A 17,046-nucleotide genomic window follows, 5' to 3' on the forward strand; every position below is an offset into this window, starting at 1 on the left:
AAAAAAAAAAAAATAGTAAATATATGAGCACAACACCAATGTTACAGCTACATCATTGAAAACCAAAGGACCAGAGCCTTGAACTAGATATTTCATTCTTTAGCTGCACGTAACACATTTTTTTCTGATTGCTTATGTACTTAACCATTTTTCCAGTAGATTAAATCCAGTGATTTATATTATGATTCTGTTTTTCCCTCGGCACACAATTTATGTCTACATTAGAGACTAGTTTTGTGAATTGCATGATCCATTAATAATAACAACAACAAAAACAAAAAATAAAAATGCACACACAGATCCCCATAATCCTATGTGTTACATTAGAGTGGGCTTAATTTTTTTTGGGGGGGGGGTAAATAAGATAATAAAAAATTACAATATTTAACACTTCATTTAAATATTATATAAAACTATCTTTCTGTTAGGTGAGTATAACTAAATCAATATTAGTACATATATCAGACCCAGACTTATGAAGAGAGACTGTATTCTTAAAGAATTTAATAATGTATGATCAACATTTATAATTAATTTAAAGTCACTTCCAAAAATATAACTTTCATAGAAGGCAGAATACTCCAAATATTTTGGGCTCACTACTGAAGCTCTAAATTCACAAAGGAGTAGAGAACAGAGAACTAACACTTATTGACCTGTAGGAATGGTCTTGTGCACACATTACTTTATTTCCCTTTTGTAATAACTCTCACAGATAACAAGTGCCACAGCCAAGATTCAGTCTCAAGTGTCTTTCAGAGAGCACCCACTTTTCACCTTTTTTCATTACTTCTTATTATGCCATAGCTTCATTCTGCAATTGACTTCCCTCCCCAGGACCTCCATTGGAATAAAACAAAATGTGTTTTTTTAAATGTATTTAAATATTTTAAGTCATCAAGACAAGAGAAACACTATGAAATAAGTCGTCATCTGAAGTGGCCAGCAAAATAAAATGAAAGGAATTATTATTTGCCTTATTATATTAAAATATAATATAAAATATAATATAAAATATTATTTGCCTTATTGTATTAAAATATAAGTGCCCAGAGAGTTGAATGAGTTAAATGTTTCCTTGCCCTCGATTGAAACATTTTATCTTGTTTCACTTTGAACTGGTCTGCCTTCTGACATCAAGAAAATGAAAATATAGATGTATTTGGAGACTTCTAATTGCTTTTACAAATTCAAATTCATTATTTTCCATTTCTTTTGTTTTATTCCAGGAAGTGTTGTTATCCAATTTTTAGACAGATCTGCATAAGTCCAGTTTGTGAAGAATGTATTCTATTCACCTGTACAATAGGCAACAAGTAAAAGCTTTAATATTGGGGATTTCATCACGTATTTGACCTTGATGTTTTAGGTTTCATTTCCTAAATATTCTGCAAATTATCTGAAAACTTTTCTTACCTACAGAACAGCAAAGCCAGGTTTAGGTACCTTATGAATGTAGTTCATTTAGATTGCTTATATCCACTTACTCAGCTGTTGATAAAACTCAGAGGAGATGCCCTAATGGGAATCTGGTCCAATTATCTTCTGGTTCAAAATAGCAATACAAGGATTTACTCAATAATAAAGAAGTAAGTAGTCTGGAATAATGTACCGTATGTTAATATTATAGAAAATAAATAGTTGTTTGATCCCTGGTTTAAAATAATGCCCTAAAGATATATACAGACACTAGATAAAAAGTCTTTAGAACTGAGACATGCTCTTAATATAATAGCTCTGACACTGTGTTAGAACTAACTTCTCTGAGAATCAATTCCCTCATCTGGGCAATATAAGCCATTTTTTAAATTGCGACAGGTCAGTAAACATGGTAAACTAAAATGATGTAAAACTACAATATATCTCCTGCAGAATCTAGCAGATGGATTTATAGTCAATGAAAGGTATTACACTTTTACTCTGTACAAATCATAGAGTACATGGGTTTGATGAATACATTTAGAAGTGTGCCATCTAAGCTTGCTGGAAGATTGATCATTATTCAAGGTAATAAGAAAAATCCAAAAACTCCCATAGAAATGTGAGGAAACATTAAAAGTTTAAAGCTCTGTGGGACTTGAAAAATCATGTAATTTTGTGACTACTAAATGTTGATGTAGTGTTTATTCAAATTAAATAAAAATATCTATTGATTGGTTGACAAACAGATGTTTATCATGTATACACGTGCAGTTCACTCATACACACACATACCCCTGGGACCAAAGGAGAGACATTTAACATTTTTATTTTTTTTTATTTTTCTTTAATTTTTTTAGGTGTCCCCCACTCTTACACAGGCTTAATCATGTTACAAAGGGTCCATAAAAAACTGGAATAGATCTCAGAAGTATGCCGTACATACTTGCTTTGGAAAAGACAGGGCTTCACTTAGAAGAAAAGCTGAGAATCATGTCAATTGAGTAAGGCAAATACACTAGGAAAGTAAGTTTCAACAAGGGAGGGGTCTTCTGGAAAATGCAGGACTTATAAAGGATTGCTAGAGCAATACACAAGTCTAAAGTGTAGAGTAATCCTTTACAAGGCAACATCTGCTGTGGCACTTAAAGTAGCTGTACAATAATATTTTAAGACCTTCATAAAAACATGAGTCATCTTTGAACACAAAGCTGGAAAAGCTACTTGACATATCTCCAACTACACACGCGCCTCCTGATAGTCAAAATGCCCATCCTATTGACACATTGAATGAATCAAAGGATTATTATTGAACTCTTTATAATTGCGTTTAAATTGCAAAAGGGTAAAAATAACCAAATAATGTTCAAATGTTACCAAAATCAGAGCATCAACCCAGGCCATAAGGAATCAAATGAACCATATCAAATACATCTTAATATAAAACAAACAAAAACAATTAAATGACTGATGACTCAAGAATATCAAATGTATCAGAAATGAGAATACAAAATATCAGAAGGATGAGGACATATGCTACAAAGAGCTCGGAATAATAAACCAGAAAATGGAAATAAGGCAAAAATTCAGTAATCAAGAGTAATTTAATACATAGAAATTTAATACAAGAGTGGGTGGTCACTACTGAAAGCATAATTAAGGAAAGAGAAGAGAAAGAGAGATGAAGAAAAATCAGTTTCAAGTAAATAATTAAGAGAATTAAGAATTTGATAGAAAATGACAGATCTAAAAGTACTAAGATATAATTTAAAAAAACAATAGAAATATGACTCATACAAATATAAAATTGACATAAAAAATTTATAACTATCTCAATGAGTATATCAATAAAATGAGAGATATAGAATTTTTAAGAAATAAGGGTTTATGACATTTCTTTGGAAAAGTTACAATAAAATATTTAGTTTCCTTTTTAATTTTATTGAAAAAATGTACACATAGAAAAGTACATACATCTCAAGTGTATAGTTCGATGAATTTTTAAATTGAACATACCCTTATAAACAAGCCCAAGAAAAAGAACATTTCCAGAACCCAGGGAACCTCCTGTAGTCTTCCAGTCGCTCTCTCCCATGTAAAGATAACCATAGTATGAAACAGAGACTAATTTATGTAATAGCTAGTTTTTTTCAAGGACAGAGTTATTGCATTTTAATAAAATACAGAAAATCTGCCATTTATATGTGCCAGTTACATGAATTTGAATAGACACACACAACTGTGTAACAATAACCACATTATGGGCAATAGAAATATTCTATATTGTAGAATTGTGGAATTCCTTTGTTAATTTCTACAAAAATGCTTTTCTTAGTTTTAACTCAGGCTGCATTGAATATGTAGATAATTTGCAATTACATTTAATTAATAGATCAGTATCTGCTTTATCCCTTTTTTTCTTTCATTCTTTTGTTCTTAAATTCAAATCCCATGACCAACATTCCCTATCTATTAATTTAGTCTCCCCAGGTGTTGAGCTCAGGCACCTATGTATTTTAAACACATTTTGAATAATTTATTTAAGTACATAGCCATGAACTAGTTTATAGATGAGTATACAAGATTTCCAAGACAAGACCCTGACCGACACAAAAAGTTTGACCTTTATCTCTGCCAGATCTCTCATATTTTGTTTATTGCATAGAATATTAAATTTATCTATATAGTGTCCCATCTCTGCTTTCAATACTTCCTGTTTATGTATTCATATATTTTCTCCCTATTAAATTCTCAGTGAGCTTCAAGTATTTTTCATGCCACTTTAAAAGTTAAATAAATATAGTAATCTTTATTAAATGATTATGAAGTTTGTCATACCTTATTTTGAGACAAGTAAACAGGTTATGTTCTCAGGAAGAAAGAACTGGGTTTTAGAGAATTTAAGTCATAAACCCAATGGCGTATATTTTTTTTTTTTTAACGTTTTTTATTTATTTTTGGGACAGAGAGAGACAGAGCATGAACGGGGGGAGGGGCAGAGAGAGAGGGAGACACAGAATCGGAAACAGGCTCCGAGCCATCAGCCCAGAGCCTGACGCGGGGCTCGAACTCACAGACCGCGAGATCATGACCTGGCTGAAGTCGGACGCTTAACCGACTGCGCCACCCAGGCGCCCCCCAATGGCGTATATTTATTTAGTATCTGAGCCAGGATTGTGTCCTGTAGCCTTAGATTGTTTTCCAGCCCTATGTATTGCTCTGCCCTGAGGGCTATTTTATACCAGAGGCCAAAGTGTATTCATGTGATCATTTTTATCATGTAGCTCATGGTTCCAGAGCCACTCATTTACTATGAAAGAAACACATGAAATTATCTGACTTTTCCGTCCCAGAAGATAATTACCCTATTTTCTCCTTGGAGCATCCCTGTGGACATCAAGAAGAGCTTGAAAGTCTGCTATAAAACTCCAAATGATCAGTGAGCATAGGGTATGTTAACTCAATGAGCAGTTCATTTCCACAGGTAAGAGGAAAGTGTTTCTTATTACTTACAGAATTCTTCAGAAGTCATAACCTTGAATCTCAAACTAGATTCCACATTATAATATTTAAATCTGAGATGGAAATTTCTAGTTAACCGAGAATTAAATTAAAATTGAACAAGGAAATTCCAGGGAACATTACAAGGATAATAGGAAAGACTCCTTGCATGTTTAGGTCAACAGATTTGGAAATTAGACATTTTATTTCACTTTCTTTTTTTTTTTTTTTTTTAATTTTTTTAAATTTTTTTTTTTTTCAACGTTTTTTATTTATTTTTGGGACAGAGAGAGAGACAGAGCATGAACGGGGGAGGGGCAGAGAGAGAGGGAGACACAGAGTCGGAAACAGGCTCCAGGCTCCGAGCCATCAGCCCAGAGCCTGACGCGGGGCTCGAACTCACGGACCGCGAGATCGTGACCTGGCTGAAGTCGGACGCTTAACCGACTGCGCCACCCAGGCGCCCCTTATTTCACTTTCTTGATGGAATGTAACAGCTGGAATAAAGGTAGTTGAAATAAAGGGATGTATTACAAATTTAGGAAAATTATTAAATAGAGAGCAAATTAACTATCAACCAATCATCAGATACATGCCAGTTGAAGATCATAATTTGTTTTTCTAATGCAAACACATAAATGAATTTTAAATTTGTTTTACTGGTTAGCTGCTTGCTGAAGAAGCCACTTCAGTTTTATTTTCTTTTTTTTTAAGTCATGGTCTGCTTAAACTTGATGGCTTTATAAAAGAATTCAAACACACGAGGATGTTATTTTGTATTGTTTCCAGAAGACAACCTTTCCAGAATTATGGCATATCAAAATGAATTGCAACATAGTCAACTGCCCGTAGCTTATTTCTTCATCATTACAAAAGTTTATTTAACAAAAGGTTCAATATGAAAATGCACATAACCTGATTTTTATATTGTAGTAAAACAGGTGTTATGGAGAGGGGACATGTGGAAGCCATTTTGATTTCTTCTGATGAACACACACGTTGTTTATATTCGTTCCAAAGCTTCTAACATGATGATGCTATTTCCTTGTATACCACCATTCCAATACTGCTCTGTTGCCCACTAGTTGCCATTTGCACACTTCGATCTATCACAAAATTCATAAAGGGATTGAACCCCTGCAATAGTCCTTGGACATGTCTGCCATTTGATTTCAATGACAGTTTCTTGTCCATAATTTTTTTTTTCAACTCGGGAGGGTGAGCTTTGTTCATGGTGTCTACTCGACCACTTCAAAGATGCCCCCAAATGGAATTCATGGTGTCCTTCATGCTCCCGCTAGACGCAGCTGCAAGTGTGGGACAGAGAAACCTGGTCTTCAATCCTGTCTTTGCTTCTAACTATCGGTATGACCAGGGCCTGGTTATAGGTCAGGCTGTTTCTCAGTTTTCTCATCTATAAAAGGATGCTAAATTATTTAGTTTGCAGGTTGCTATGCAGATGACAAGATAATGTACACACAATTTTTAACCCTCAGTAGCCACTTAATATCATGTGGTTGCACCTATCATTGCTGTCCTTCTCAAGCTTAGCATTTATGACATTGTTCTCATAGATGTGCCCTGTGTATGTTTTCCAACTGTATTACAGGTGAAGAATTGAAAAAATTAGTCTTCCAGATTGGTCTATTTTGTTAAAATTGAGAGTTTGTATTTTTGTCTATCTAATCTCTATCTCCTAAGATGAAATGAGCTAGATAAGGAAAAAAATTATTATGGACAAAATCATCAGGGGGATGTAAGTAGACGTACTATCATTTTACTGACATGACCAAAGTACAATGCAATGATAGCAATGAATTTCCAAGATGCCTGACACCATAGAGTATTGTGATGGTCAGAGAGGGCTGCCCTGTATGACAAGGGCTAATATCTAAATCTAACATCCTATATTGTACTCATTTGTGAATATTTTGAATTTAAATAATTTTCACACTGTATTTCTCATTTAAATGCATCCCAGGGATACACATGTAGTTGGTCCCATTTTAACAACTGGATACACACACACACACACACACACACACACACAAAAGGAATTTCACACACATTTTACAAAATCTAGGACTAGTAACAGGTATGTAATTTTTATTATAATATTTTCAGATTTTTAAATTTCTATATTCATTCATATTTGAGGATTTTCAGATGATGCAATATGAAGCAAGGTGGGAGAAAATTTAACAGAAAACAACTGGAAATTAACCCAATAATTGGCATAATTTGTTTAACATGAAAAATTTAGCCAACAACTTAATAAAATAATTTCTTTATTTACGCAGGATAATGTATCCTCTGGGACACAACTTCTTCATCACTGCCTTTTCCTTCACTGACAAGGATTTCAACATGTCCTTCTAAGAAACAAACATGAGAATACATAAAGTGGGTTCTATTTTCAAAAATATCTCCTTTAAAACCTGCAAATAAACAATAAAATGCCAGGGTTGACATTGGATTTAGATTTATACACAATTAAGTTGAAAAATGTAACTGAGTTCACTACGTTTATATTGACGGGTTTCACAGATGATTTTGAGGTGCAAATCTTCCTCTTTTTACTATTTCTAGCAATCTACCTTTTTACTCTGGTAGGAAATTTGGGACTAGTTATATTAGTCATTGGGGATTCTCGGCTACACAACCCCATGTACTACTTTCTGAGCGTATTGTCTTTCCTGGATGCCTGTTATTCTTCAGTTGTCACCCCAAAAATGTTGGTCAATTTCCTCGCAGAGAATAAAGCCATTTCCTATGTTGGATGTGCAGCGCAGATGCTTCTCTTTGTTACTTTTGGGACCACAGAATGCTTTCTCTTGGCTGCAATGGCATATGACCGCTATGTCGCCATCTACAACCCTCTCCTGTACTCAGTGAGCATGTCACCCAGAGTCTATGTGCCGCTCATCGTTGCTTCCTACGTGGGTGGCATTTTGCATGCTTCTGTACACACCGTGGCCACATTCAGCCTGTCCTTCTGCGCATCCAACGAAATTAGACATGTCTTTTGTGACATCCCTCCTCTCCTCGCCATTTCTTGTTCGGACACTCACACAAACCAGCTCCTGCTCTCCTACCTTGTGGGCTCCATTGAGATCGTCACTATCCTGACAGTTCTGATCTCCTATGGTTTCGTTCTGTTGGCCATTCGGAAGATTCATTCTGCTGCAGGGAGGCGGAAAGTCTTTTCTACATGTGGCTCTCACCTAACTGGAGTGTCAATATATCACGGAACCATCCTCTTCACGTACGTGAGACCAAGTTCCAGCTATGCTCTGGACCATGACATGATAGCCTCAACATTTTACACGATTGTGATTCCCATGCTGAATCCCATCATCTACAGTTTAAGGAACAAAGATGTAAAAGAAGCGATGAAAAATCTGTTTGGTAAAAATTGGTATATCAATAAAGTCTACTTTTCACATTGACCGTTAAATTGAGAAAAATTATGAATGCTATTGATCATCTCAATATTAAAATAGAAATGTTTTGCTTTAGTTTATTTGTGTCTTTCTCTTCTTGCTATATATTTTTAAAGATTGTGATCACATCTCCACCTGTACATTTTTCACATACGTAGAAAATCTGTCATTCTTTTGCTTCTTCCTTAATTCATCCGGAAATACACACAGGTGCACACATGCATTTATACACACATGTGTAAATACATATGCATCTATGCTGAGGCTGATTGTATTAACTTGCTCAGGCTGCCATAACAAAGTGCCACAGACTGGTGGCTTTCACAGCAGCAATCTATTGCTCACCGTTATAGAATCTGTAAGTCTGAAGGTGAAACGGAGTGAATTTCTTCCTAGTCCTCTCTCCTTCACTTGTAGATGGCAGTCTTCTCTTTCTGTCTCCACATGGTCGTTCCTCTCTGTGTTTCTGCGTTCTGATCTCTTTTTGTGATACCAGTGATCTTGGATTAGGGTCCACTCTAACGACCTCATTTTAAGTTAATTATGTCCTCAAAGGCTTTATTGTCAAATATACTCATATTCTGAGGTATGGGGAGTTAGATTTTCAACATATGAATATTGGTGTGTATATACATATATACATATATATATATATATGTATATATGTATATACACCAATACACATACACATGTATATATACACATATATATACACATATATATATGTGGGTGTGCATGCATGTACATGTGCACACATGCATATATTCATTACATATAGATATATTTGCATATAGACACATACATATATTTATTATTCGTAAGTATATTTATAAATACAGAGTCACATATGTATGTGATCTTTACTTTAAAATGTGTAGTATTACCTTTCATCCTCATATGAGTCAAACTGGATATTCTCCCATAGTTGCAATTATACATAACTTGAAGATCATATCTGAATAGCTTGAGCAAATACCACGTCACTGGGGAAAAAAAGCCAAGTTCACATAATCCCAGTCCACTTCCATTGAGTCACTGACTCCTGATAAAATATCTGACTCCTGATAAAATAACTCCGCTCCATCCTTTTTTTTAAATTTTTTTTTCAACGTTTTTTATTTATTTTTTGGGACAGAGAGAGACAGAGCATGAACGGGGGAGGGTCAGAGAGAGAGGGAGACACAGAATTGGAAACAGGCTCCAGGCTCCGAGCCATCAGCCCAGAGCCCGACGCGGGGCTCGAACTCCCGGACCGCGAGATCGTGACCTGGCTGAAGTCGGACGCTCAACCGACTGCGCCACCCAGGCGCCCCACTCCGCTCCATCCTTAAATCCATGCACTGACAGCAGGGACCATAGATAATATATTTAAATCCCTGGTGTCACTACCACGCTGCTTGTGAGAGTACGTCTCTCCTCTTTTCGTTATTTCATTCAGAGCATGGACATTAAATCCATTTTTCTTCCTCACAGAATACAGAATGCAGAATACCAACGTTAGCACTGATCAAGATTATACTTAAACTCAAGAACAACAAAAAACAAGCACAATTCAGAGAGTGAGTTACAGCTGGCTGGCGGAAGCTGAGCTAAGCTGCAGCCCAACTTTATGGGCTTTCCTACTAACCTGGTATAGACTCAGCTTTGGCTCTCTTTTCTTCTGACCACTACCACCTTGTTATGGTCTTACAGACGCCACTACTCCTCGGTGCCCAGACCCAAGAACCAAGGCATAGGGGTGCCTGGTGGCTCAGTTGGTTAAGCGACCGACTTCAGCTCAGGTCAGGATCTCATGGTCTGTGAGTTCGAGCACCCCATCGGGCTCTGTGCTGACAGCTTAGAGCTGCTTCAGATTCTGTGTCTCCCTCTCTCTCTCTGTCCCTCCCCAGCTAGTGATCGATCTCTCTCTCTCTCTTTCTATCAAAACTAAGAAGCATTAATTTTTTTTTTAAAGAACCATCCCAACTATACTCATGTTTAGCCCTGTTTCCAACAGACCTCATTTTAATTGCAAGGACATGTGTCCTTCAAAGTTAATTAATTGTAAGTGGTTGTGTTTTTCAATCCTTCTTTCCTTTTTTTTTTTTTAAATTTTTATTTTTACTGATTTTGAAAGAGAGAGAGAGAGTGAGCAAGCAAGGGAGGGCAGAGAGAGAGGGAGACGGAATCCCAAGCAGGGCCCACGCATCAGTTCTGAGTTCCACACAGGGCCCTAACCTACAAACTGTGAGATCGCAACCTGAGCTGAGACCAAGAGTCAGGTGCTTAACTGACTGAGCCCCCCTGGTGCCCCTCCATCCTTCCCTCTTACATTTCATTATCATCATCATCATCATCACTATTATTTTTTTATTTATTTTGAGAGAGGGAGAGAGAGAGACTGGGGAGGGGCAGAGAGGGAGACAGAGAATCCCAAAGCAGGCCCCACAATGTCAGTGCAGAGCCACAAGCAGGGCTTGAACTCACAAACCATGAGATCGTTACCTGAGCCAAAATCAAGAAGCAGACACTTAACTGAGCCAAGCCGGAGCCCCTATTATTATTATTATTATTATTATTATTATTATTTTAAGTGTTGAATCCCTTTGGTTCCAACAAGATGATCTCCTTAGAACACAGAGTACCACTTAAGGATATTTCCCTAAAGTGGGATCATTAAGTATAAATAACACCTTAACTGTATAAATATAGATAATCTTTTACCACAATATATTTGCCCCAACAATTTTTCTGCATTATTTTCCTTCTGTTTGCAAGGTTTTCTGGGCTGTCATTCACATAACTCCTGTTTTTAAATGCCTATTCTTAGTGAGGAGTTCATTGACTACATTATGATTAGAATTTACTTCCTTTGAATATCCTCATATTCTTTCCTTCTTAAATACACTCCTTTCACTTATCACAATTTCATATAACATGCATTTAATTTATATTTGACTTATTGTCTGATCTATTTTCCAGACATATGTGTCTGGAATTTTATCTCACACATATTGTGGCTCAATCAACATTCCTTAAATGAACAAATTGTGTATATAAGAAATTGTCAAAAAGATTTTATTTAACTCAATGAAGGGATGCATGTGAAAAAAGAGTGTTATTAGGTACTGCCTTAGATTTTCTAATTTACATTTTTCCTTTAAAATCTATCCTCTCTCTCTTGATCACTTTGCTATTTTTTTCTAGCTTTCTCATTTGGGTACAAATTTTCCAGTGAATATTATGTCAGTGGAATCACGCATATTTCAGCACTTCATGTTTTCATAATCAGTATTTCTGACTTTTTCCCATTTCTTTTGACTTAAGGATAGTTTAGTAACATACAAAAATGCTTAAATGAACACATTGAGAGTTTTTTTTTTTTTACATTTGTCCTTCATTTCTAAATAGAATGAGATTTTGAGAAACTTTTTTTATTCAAGTCTTAGTCATCACTAATGTATGGAAGTTTTCATAAATGCTGCACTACACTTGTAAAAACAATTATCACAAAGCTTTTCTACATACTTACCTACAAAAATAACCTTATTGAAGGTTTAAAGTCTTTATGTACGTTTTAAAAAAAATTTGAATGTTTGTTTATTTTCGAGAGAGAGAGAGAGACCGAGCATGAGCGGGGAGCGGCAGAGAGAGAGGGAAACACAGAATCTGAAGCAGGCTCCAGGCTCTGAGCTGTCATCACAGAGCCTGACCTGAGGTACAAACTTGCAAAATGTGAGATCATGACCTGAGCAAAAGTCTGATGCTTAGCGGACTGAGCCACCCAGGTGCCCCTAAGTCTTTATGTCTTAATTAAAGTTTTCTTACTTGAAAACAATACAGGCGTATAAAGTTTTCCTAAAGTTAGCAGGCTTCGTTCCATTTCTCTCGTTGCATCTCCTGTATGAGAAGTTTCCCGTTTGGGATAGGTATTGCTACATAACCATTTGCATAGATAACATTCACTCTGGAGAGGTAGAGTCCAAGTGGAGGCATCCACCTGCAAGGACAGAAGGATGTGGTTACCCCCTAGAACGGTGGACTCAAAGCAGCGATCAGAATAGCCTTGCTCATTTATAAGCAAGGCGATGACAAGTTGATCATGGTATTTCTAGAAGTGAAACAGATGAAAACACTAAATTCTGACTTGATCTGTATAAGCAGGTTAAGTGAACAAAAGTCTAACTTGAATCATAAAAACTGTCATTGTGGGAGCTCAGCAATCAGTGTGAACTGAGGAAGCTTTTAGCCCTAGAACCTCTTTAGTGAAGGGAAGTCAGGTACCCTTGAGGGATGAACCTTGCATATTACCAAAAAATTTAAACTATCAATCTTTCTCCAAGCCTTTGCCAAAGGGACTTTGGACATTTCTCAGGGTAACTGTGCGTTAGTAAAAAAGAAATAACCAGGTCTTTGGGAACTACTGGATACTAGTTCTGAACTCATGATGATAATTCCAGAAGACCCAAAATATCACTGTGTGTGTGTGTTTTTGTGATCCAAGAGTCAGGGGAGGGGCTTGTGGAAGTCAGGTGATCAATGGAGTTTTACTTCTGGCCGATGTTGCAGTGAGGCCAGTGTGTCCCTGACCCATCCTCTGGTTATTTCTCCAGTTCCAGAATGTGTAATTAGAATAAAACAACTGAGCCCCTGGAAGAATCCCCACATTGGTTCCCTGACATGTGGAGTTAGGGTTATCATGATGGAAAAAGCCAAGTGGGAGCAACTCTAACTGTCTCAACCAAGAAACCATACGATTGCTATATAGCAATCTACAACCCTCTCTTGTACTCAGTGAGCATGTCACCCAGAGTCTATGTAACACACTCAGTGTTTCTTCCTATGTGGGTGGCATTGTGCATGCTTTTGTACACACAGTGACGACATTCAGCCTGTCCTTCCATGCATCCAATGAAATTATACATGTCTTTTGTGGCATCCCTCCACTACTTGCCTTTTTTAAATTATTTTTTAGATGTTTTTAATGTTTATTTTCGAGAGAGAGAGAGAGAGAGAGAGAATGAGTAGGAGAGGGGAAGAAAGAGAGGGAGACATAGATTCTGAAACAGGCTCCAGGCTCTGAGCTGTCAGCACAGAGCTTGATGCAGGCCTCGAACTCACGAACTGTGAGATTACGACCTGAGCTGAAATCAAAAGTCAGATGCTTAACCAACTGAGCCACCCAGGCACCCCACTACTTGCCATTTTTTGTTCTGACACTCACACAAACCATATATACATACATAAATGCATATATGATGTATGTATGTATAATATGTTTATATATCATGTATGTATATAATGTAGATATAAGGTACACACATACATATTATATATACATATATTTATATATTTCAACAGTTGTTGCTTTTCTCTCAGCTCTATTTCTATTTGTCTTTCACGACACTTAAATACACCATCAATAGGGGGTGCCTGGGTGGCTTAGTCGGTTAAGCGTCTGACTTCTGCCCAGGTCATGATCTCACGGCTCGTGGGTTTGAGCCCCGCATCGGGCTCTGGGATGACAGCTCAGACCCTGGGGCCTGTTTCAGATTCTGTGTCTGCCTCTCTCTCTGCCCCTCGCCCACTCGCACTCTGTCTCCCTCTGTCTCAAAAATAAACATTAAAAAAAATTTTTAAAAAATAAATACAGGCGCCTGGGTGGCGCAGTCGGTTGGGCGTCCGACTTCAGCCAGGTCACGATCTCGCGGTCCATGAGTTCGAGCCCCGCGTCAGGCTCTGGGCTGATGGCTCAGAGCCTGGAGCCTGTTTCCGATTCTGTGTCTCCCTCTCTCTCTGCCCCTCCCCTGTTCATGCTCTGTCTCTCTCTGTCCCAAAAATGAATAAACGTTGAAAAAAAAAATTTAAAAAAATAAATAAATAAATACACTATCAATAAATGTTACTGTTCTATGACTGGACAGTAATAAGAAAAGATTCTCATAATGGAATAAAGATATATAATGTTGAGCCAAACAGTGGAAATGCCATGGCAATAAGCCTGGATGGATCTTACTCCTAAATAAGGCAAATGGGGGCGCCTGGGTGGCTCAGTCGGTTAAGCGTCTGACTTCAGCTCAGGTCATGATCTCGCGGTCCATGAGTTCGAGCCCCGAGTTGGGCCCAGTGCTGACAGCTCAGAGCCTGGAGCCTGTTTCAGATTCTGTGTCTCCCTCTCTCTCTGACCATCCCCCATTCATGCTCTGTCTCTCTCTGTCTCAAAAATAAATAAACATTAAAAAAAATTAATAAAAAAATTTTTTTAAAATAAAAAAAAAATAAGGCAAATGAAGTAACATTAAGAAGGTCTTCACAGGACTCCAGAATGGAGAAGTAACCTCATAATGAGTGCTAAAGACAATCAGCAGTGTGAATGTGTTCTAATCCATAGGATCCCGAGAACATAAGCCATAGTAGTAGTGAGTGCAAATCACATTCCGCAATGACAGACAACAATACATTACATCAATTAATATTTAATATGAATCCATTTGAACACAATAAAAGTAAACAGATGATAAAAAATATCTATATTTGTAAAATGCTGTGTTCGAAGGCTGATAAATGCTTTGTTGGAAAATATTCTAGGATATACAAGCACTGTTACTGCAATCAAGACATTTTCTTTAGTTTCTGAACAAAGAGACTTGGACTGGTATGAAACTCAGTGTTGAAAATGTATTTTACTCAGGAACCAATTTTTACCAATTTTTTCATCGCTTCTTTTACATCTTTGTTCCTTAAACTGTAGATGATGGGATTCAGCATGGGAATCACAATCGTGTAAAATGTTGAGGCTATCATGTCATGGTCCAGAGCATAGCTGGAACTTGGTCTCACGTACGTGAAGAGGATGGTTCCGTGATATATTGACACTCCAGTTAGGTGAGAGCCACATGTAGAAAAGACTTTCCGCCTCCCTGCGGCAGAATGAATCTTCCGAATGGCCAACAGAACGAAACCATAGGAGATCAGAACTGTCAGGATAGTGACGATCTCAATGGAGCCCACAAGGTAGGAGAGCAGGAGCTGGTTTGTGTGAGTGTCCGAACAAGAAATGGCGAGGAGAGGAGGGATGTCACAAAAGACATGTCTAATTTCGTTGGATGCGCAGAAGGACAGGCTGAATGTGGCCACGGTGTGTACAGAAGCATGCAAAATGCCACCCACGTAGGAAGCAACGATGAGCGGCACATAGACTCTGGGTGACATGCTCACTGAGTACAGGAGAGGGTTGTAGATGGCGACATAGCGGTCATATGCCATTGCAGCCAAGAGAAAGCATTCTGTGGTCCCAAAAGTAACAAAGAGAAGCATCTGCGCTGCACATCCAACATAGGAAATGGCTTTATTCTCTGCGAGGAAATTGACCAACATTTTTGGGGTGACAACTGAAGAATAACAGGCATCCAGGAAAGACAATACGCTCAGAAAGTAGTACATGGGGTTGTGTAGCCGAGAATCCCCAATGACTAATATAACTAGTCCCAAATTTCCTACCAGAGTAAAAAGGTAGATTGCTAGAAATAGTAAAAAGAGGAAGATTTGCACCTCAAAATCATCTGTGAAACCCGTCAATATAAACATGGTGACTTTGGTCACATTTTCCATCTGAATGCTGTGTAAATTTAAATCTGATGGGAACCCTGACATCCCACTTTCTATTTGTAGGTACTAAAGGCAATATCTTGTGAAAATAGAGTCCACCCAATCATATTCTCATATTTGTTTCTTAGCAGGGTATAAAGGTTTCCTTGGCAGTGACAAAATAGGCGGTGATAATGATATTGTTCCCAAGTGGTTGCATTTTGCTGTTAAATAAAAGGACGAAATGATTATATTCAGTCATTGAGTGCATTTATCAAGTGAAAAATATTCTGTTGATTGAAATGGTTTACTGTCTAATTCATTTTCAGTTAAATTCTTTGCGGTCTTATATTCATATCACATAATCTTAAAATTCACAATGATTAATAAGCAGGCATATTTGAATCTTAAAAACATCATGATGGAAAGTACACATCTGAATACTGGTTCCGGATTGGCTACCATGCACATCAAACTCCTTGCTCTAATATTCCCAACTGTTAAAATGGGAGTAAGCATATTCTATCACGAGTTTGGGATGAATTTAAGTGAGAAATACTATGGAAATTATTTACTTCTAACATGTTTCCAGATGACTAGGAAATGAGATAAGTTACACATCTGAGCTTGTACAAGGCTGTCTTTCCCAGCAAAACTGTTTACATTATTTTTTCTGACAGTTATCCTGTTCCATTGGTTTCCATTCCAGAGCATGGGTGAATAGAATAGCGGAATATTCTGGAGATAGATGCACCTTATTTTCAAACATAAACAGTGCAATGTCTTTTTTTCTTTCAGTTTTTTTTTCTCAAAATATACATCAAGTTGTTCATTTTGATCTTTGTGGCTTATTATACTGTTATTTTTTTTCAAATTTTATCTTAATATATGTTTTCAATTTATGTGATTATTACTACAAAATCCTTTGATATATTTTTAAAAAATTTTTAATGTTTATTTATATTTTGAGATAGGACAGAGGGCGAGCAGGGGAGGCGTAGACAGAGAGGGAAACATAGAATCCGAAGTAGGCTCAGGCTCTCAGCTGGAGTCAGCACAGAGCTCGAAACAGGCTTGAACTCATGAACCATGAAATCATGACCTGAGCCGAAGTCAG

General features: G+C 37.1%; 2 protein-coding genes across 2 annotated transcripts; one reads left to right on the plus strand and one right to left on the minus strand.

Annotated features, from left to right (window-relative positions):
- Positions 1–5,923: 5,923 nt before the first annotated feature.
- On the minus strand, positions 5,924–15,953 carry LOC131488830 (olfactory receptor 5T17-like). Its single transcript, XM_058690675.1, is given in 3 exon segments — positions 5,924–5,973; positions 5,976–6,129; positions 15,048–15,953. Coding segments are annotated over 3 exon segments (1,110 nt in total).
- Positions 7,362–8,369, plus strand: LOC131488473 (olfactory receptor 5T1-like). The gene has a single exon (XM_058690366.1). It carries the CDS (start codon positions 7,377–7,379, stop codon positions 8,367–8,369), a length of 993 nt encoding a protein of 330 aa, XP_058546349.1. The 5' UTR covers positions 7,362–7,376.
- Positions 15,954–17,046: the final 1,093 nt, after the last annotated feature.

This window comes from Neofelis nebulosa, chromosome 10, assembly GCF_028018385.1.
Source record: "Neofelis nebulosa isolate mNeoNeb1 chromosome 10, mNeoNeb1.pri, whole genome shotgun sequence".
NCBI classification, from domain to species: Eukaryota; Metazoa; Chordata; class Mammalia; order Carnivora; family Felidae; genus Neofelis; species Neofelis nebulosa.

Coding starts and splice junctions, on each gene's coding strand:
- LOC131488473 (XM_058690366.1), top strand. CDS start 7,377: ATGCCAGGGTTGACATTGGATTTAGATTTATACACAATTAAGTTGAAA.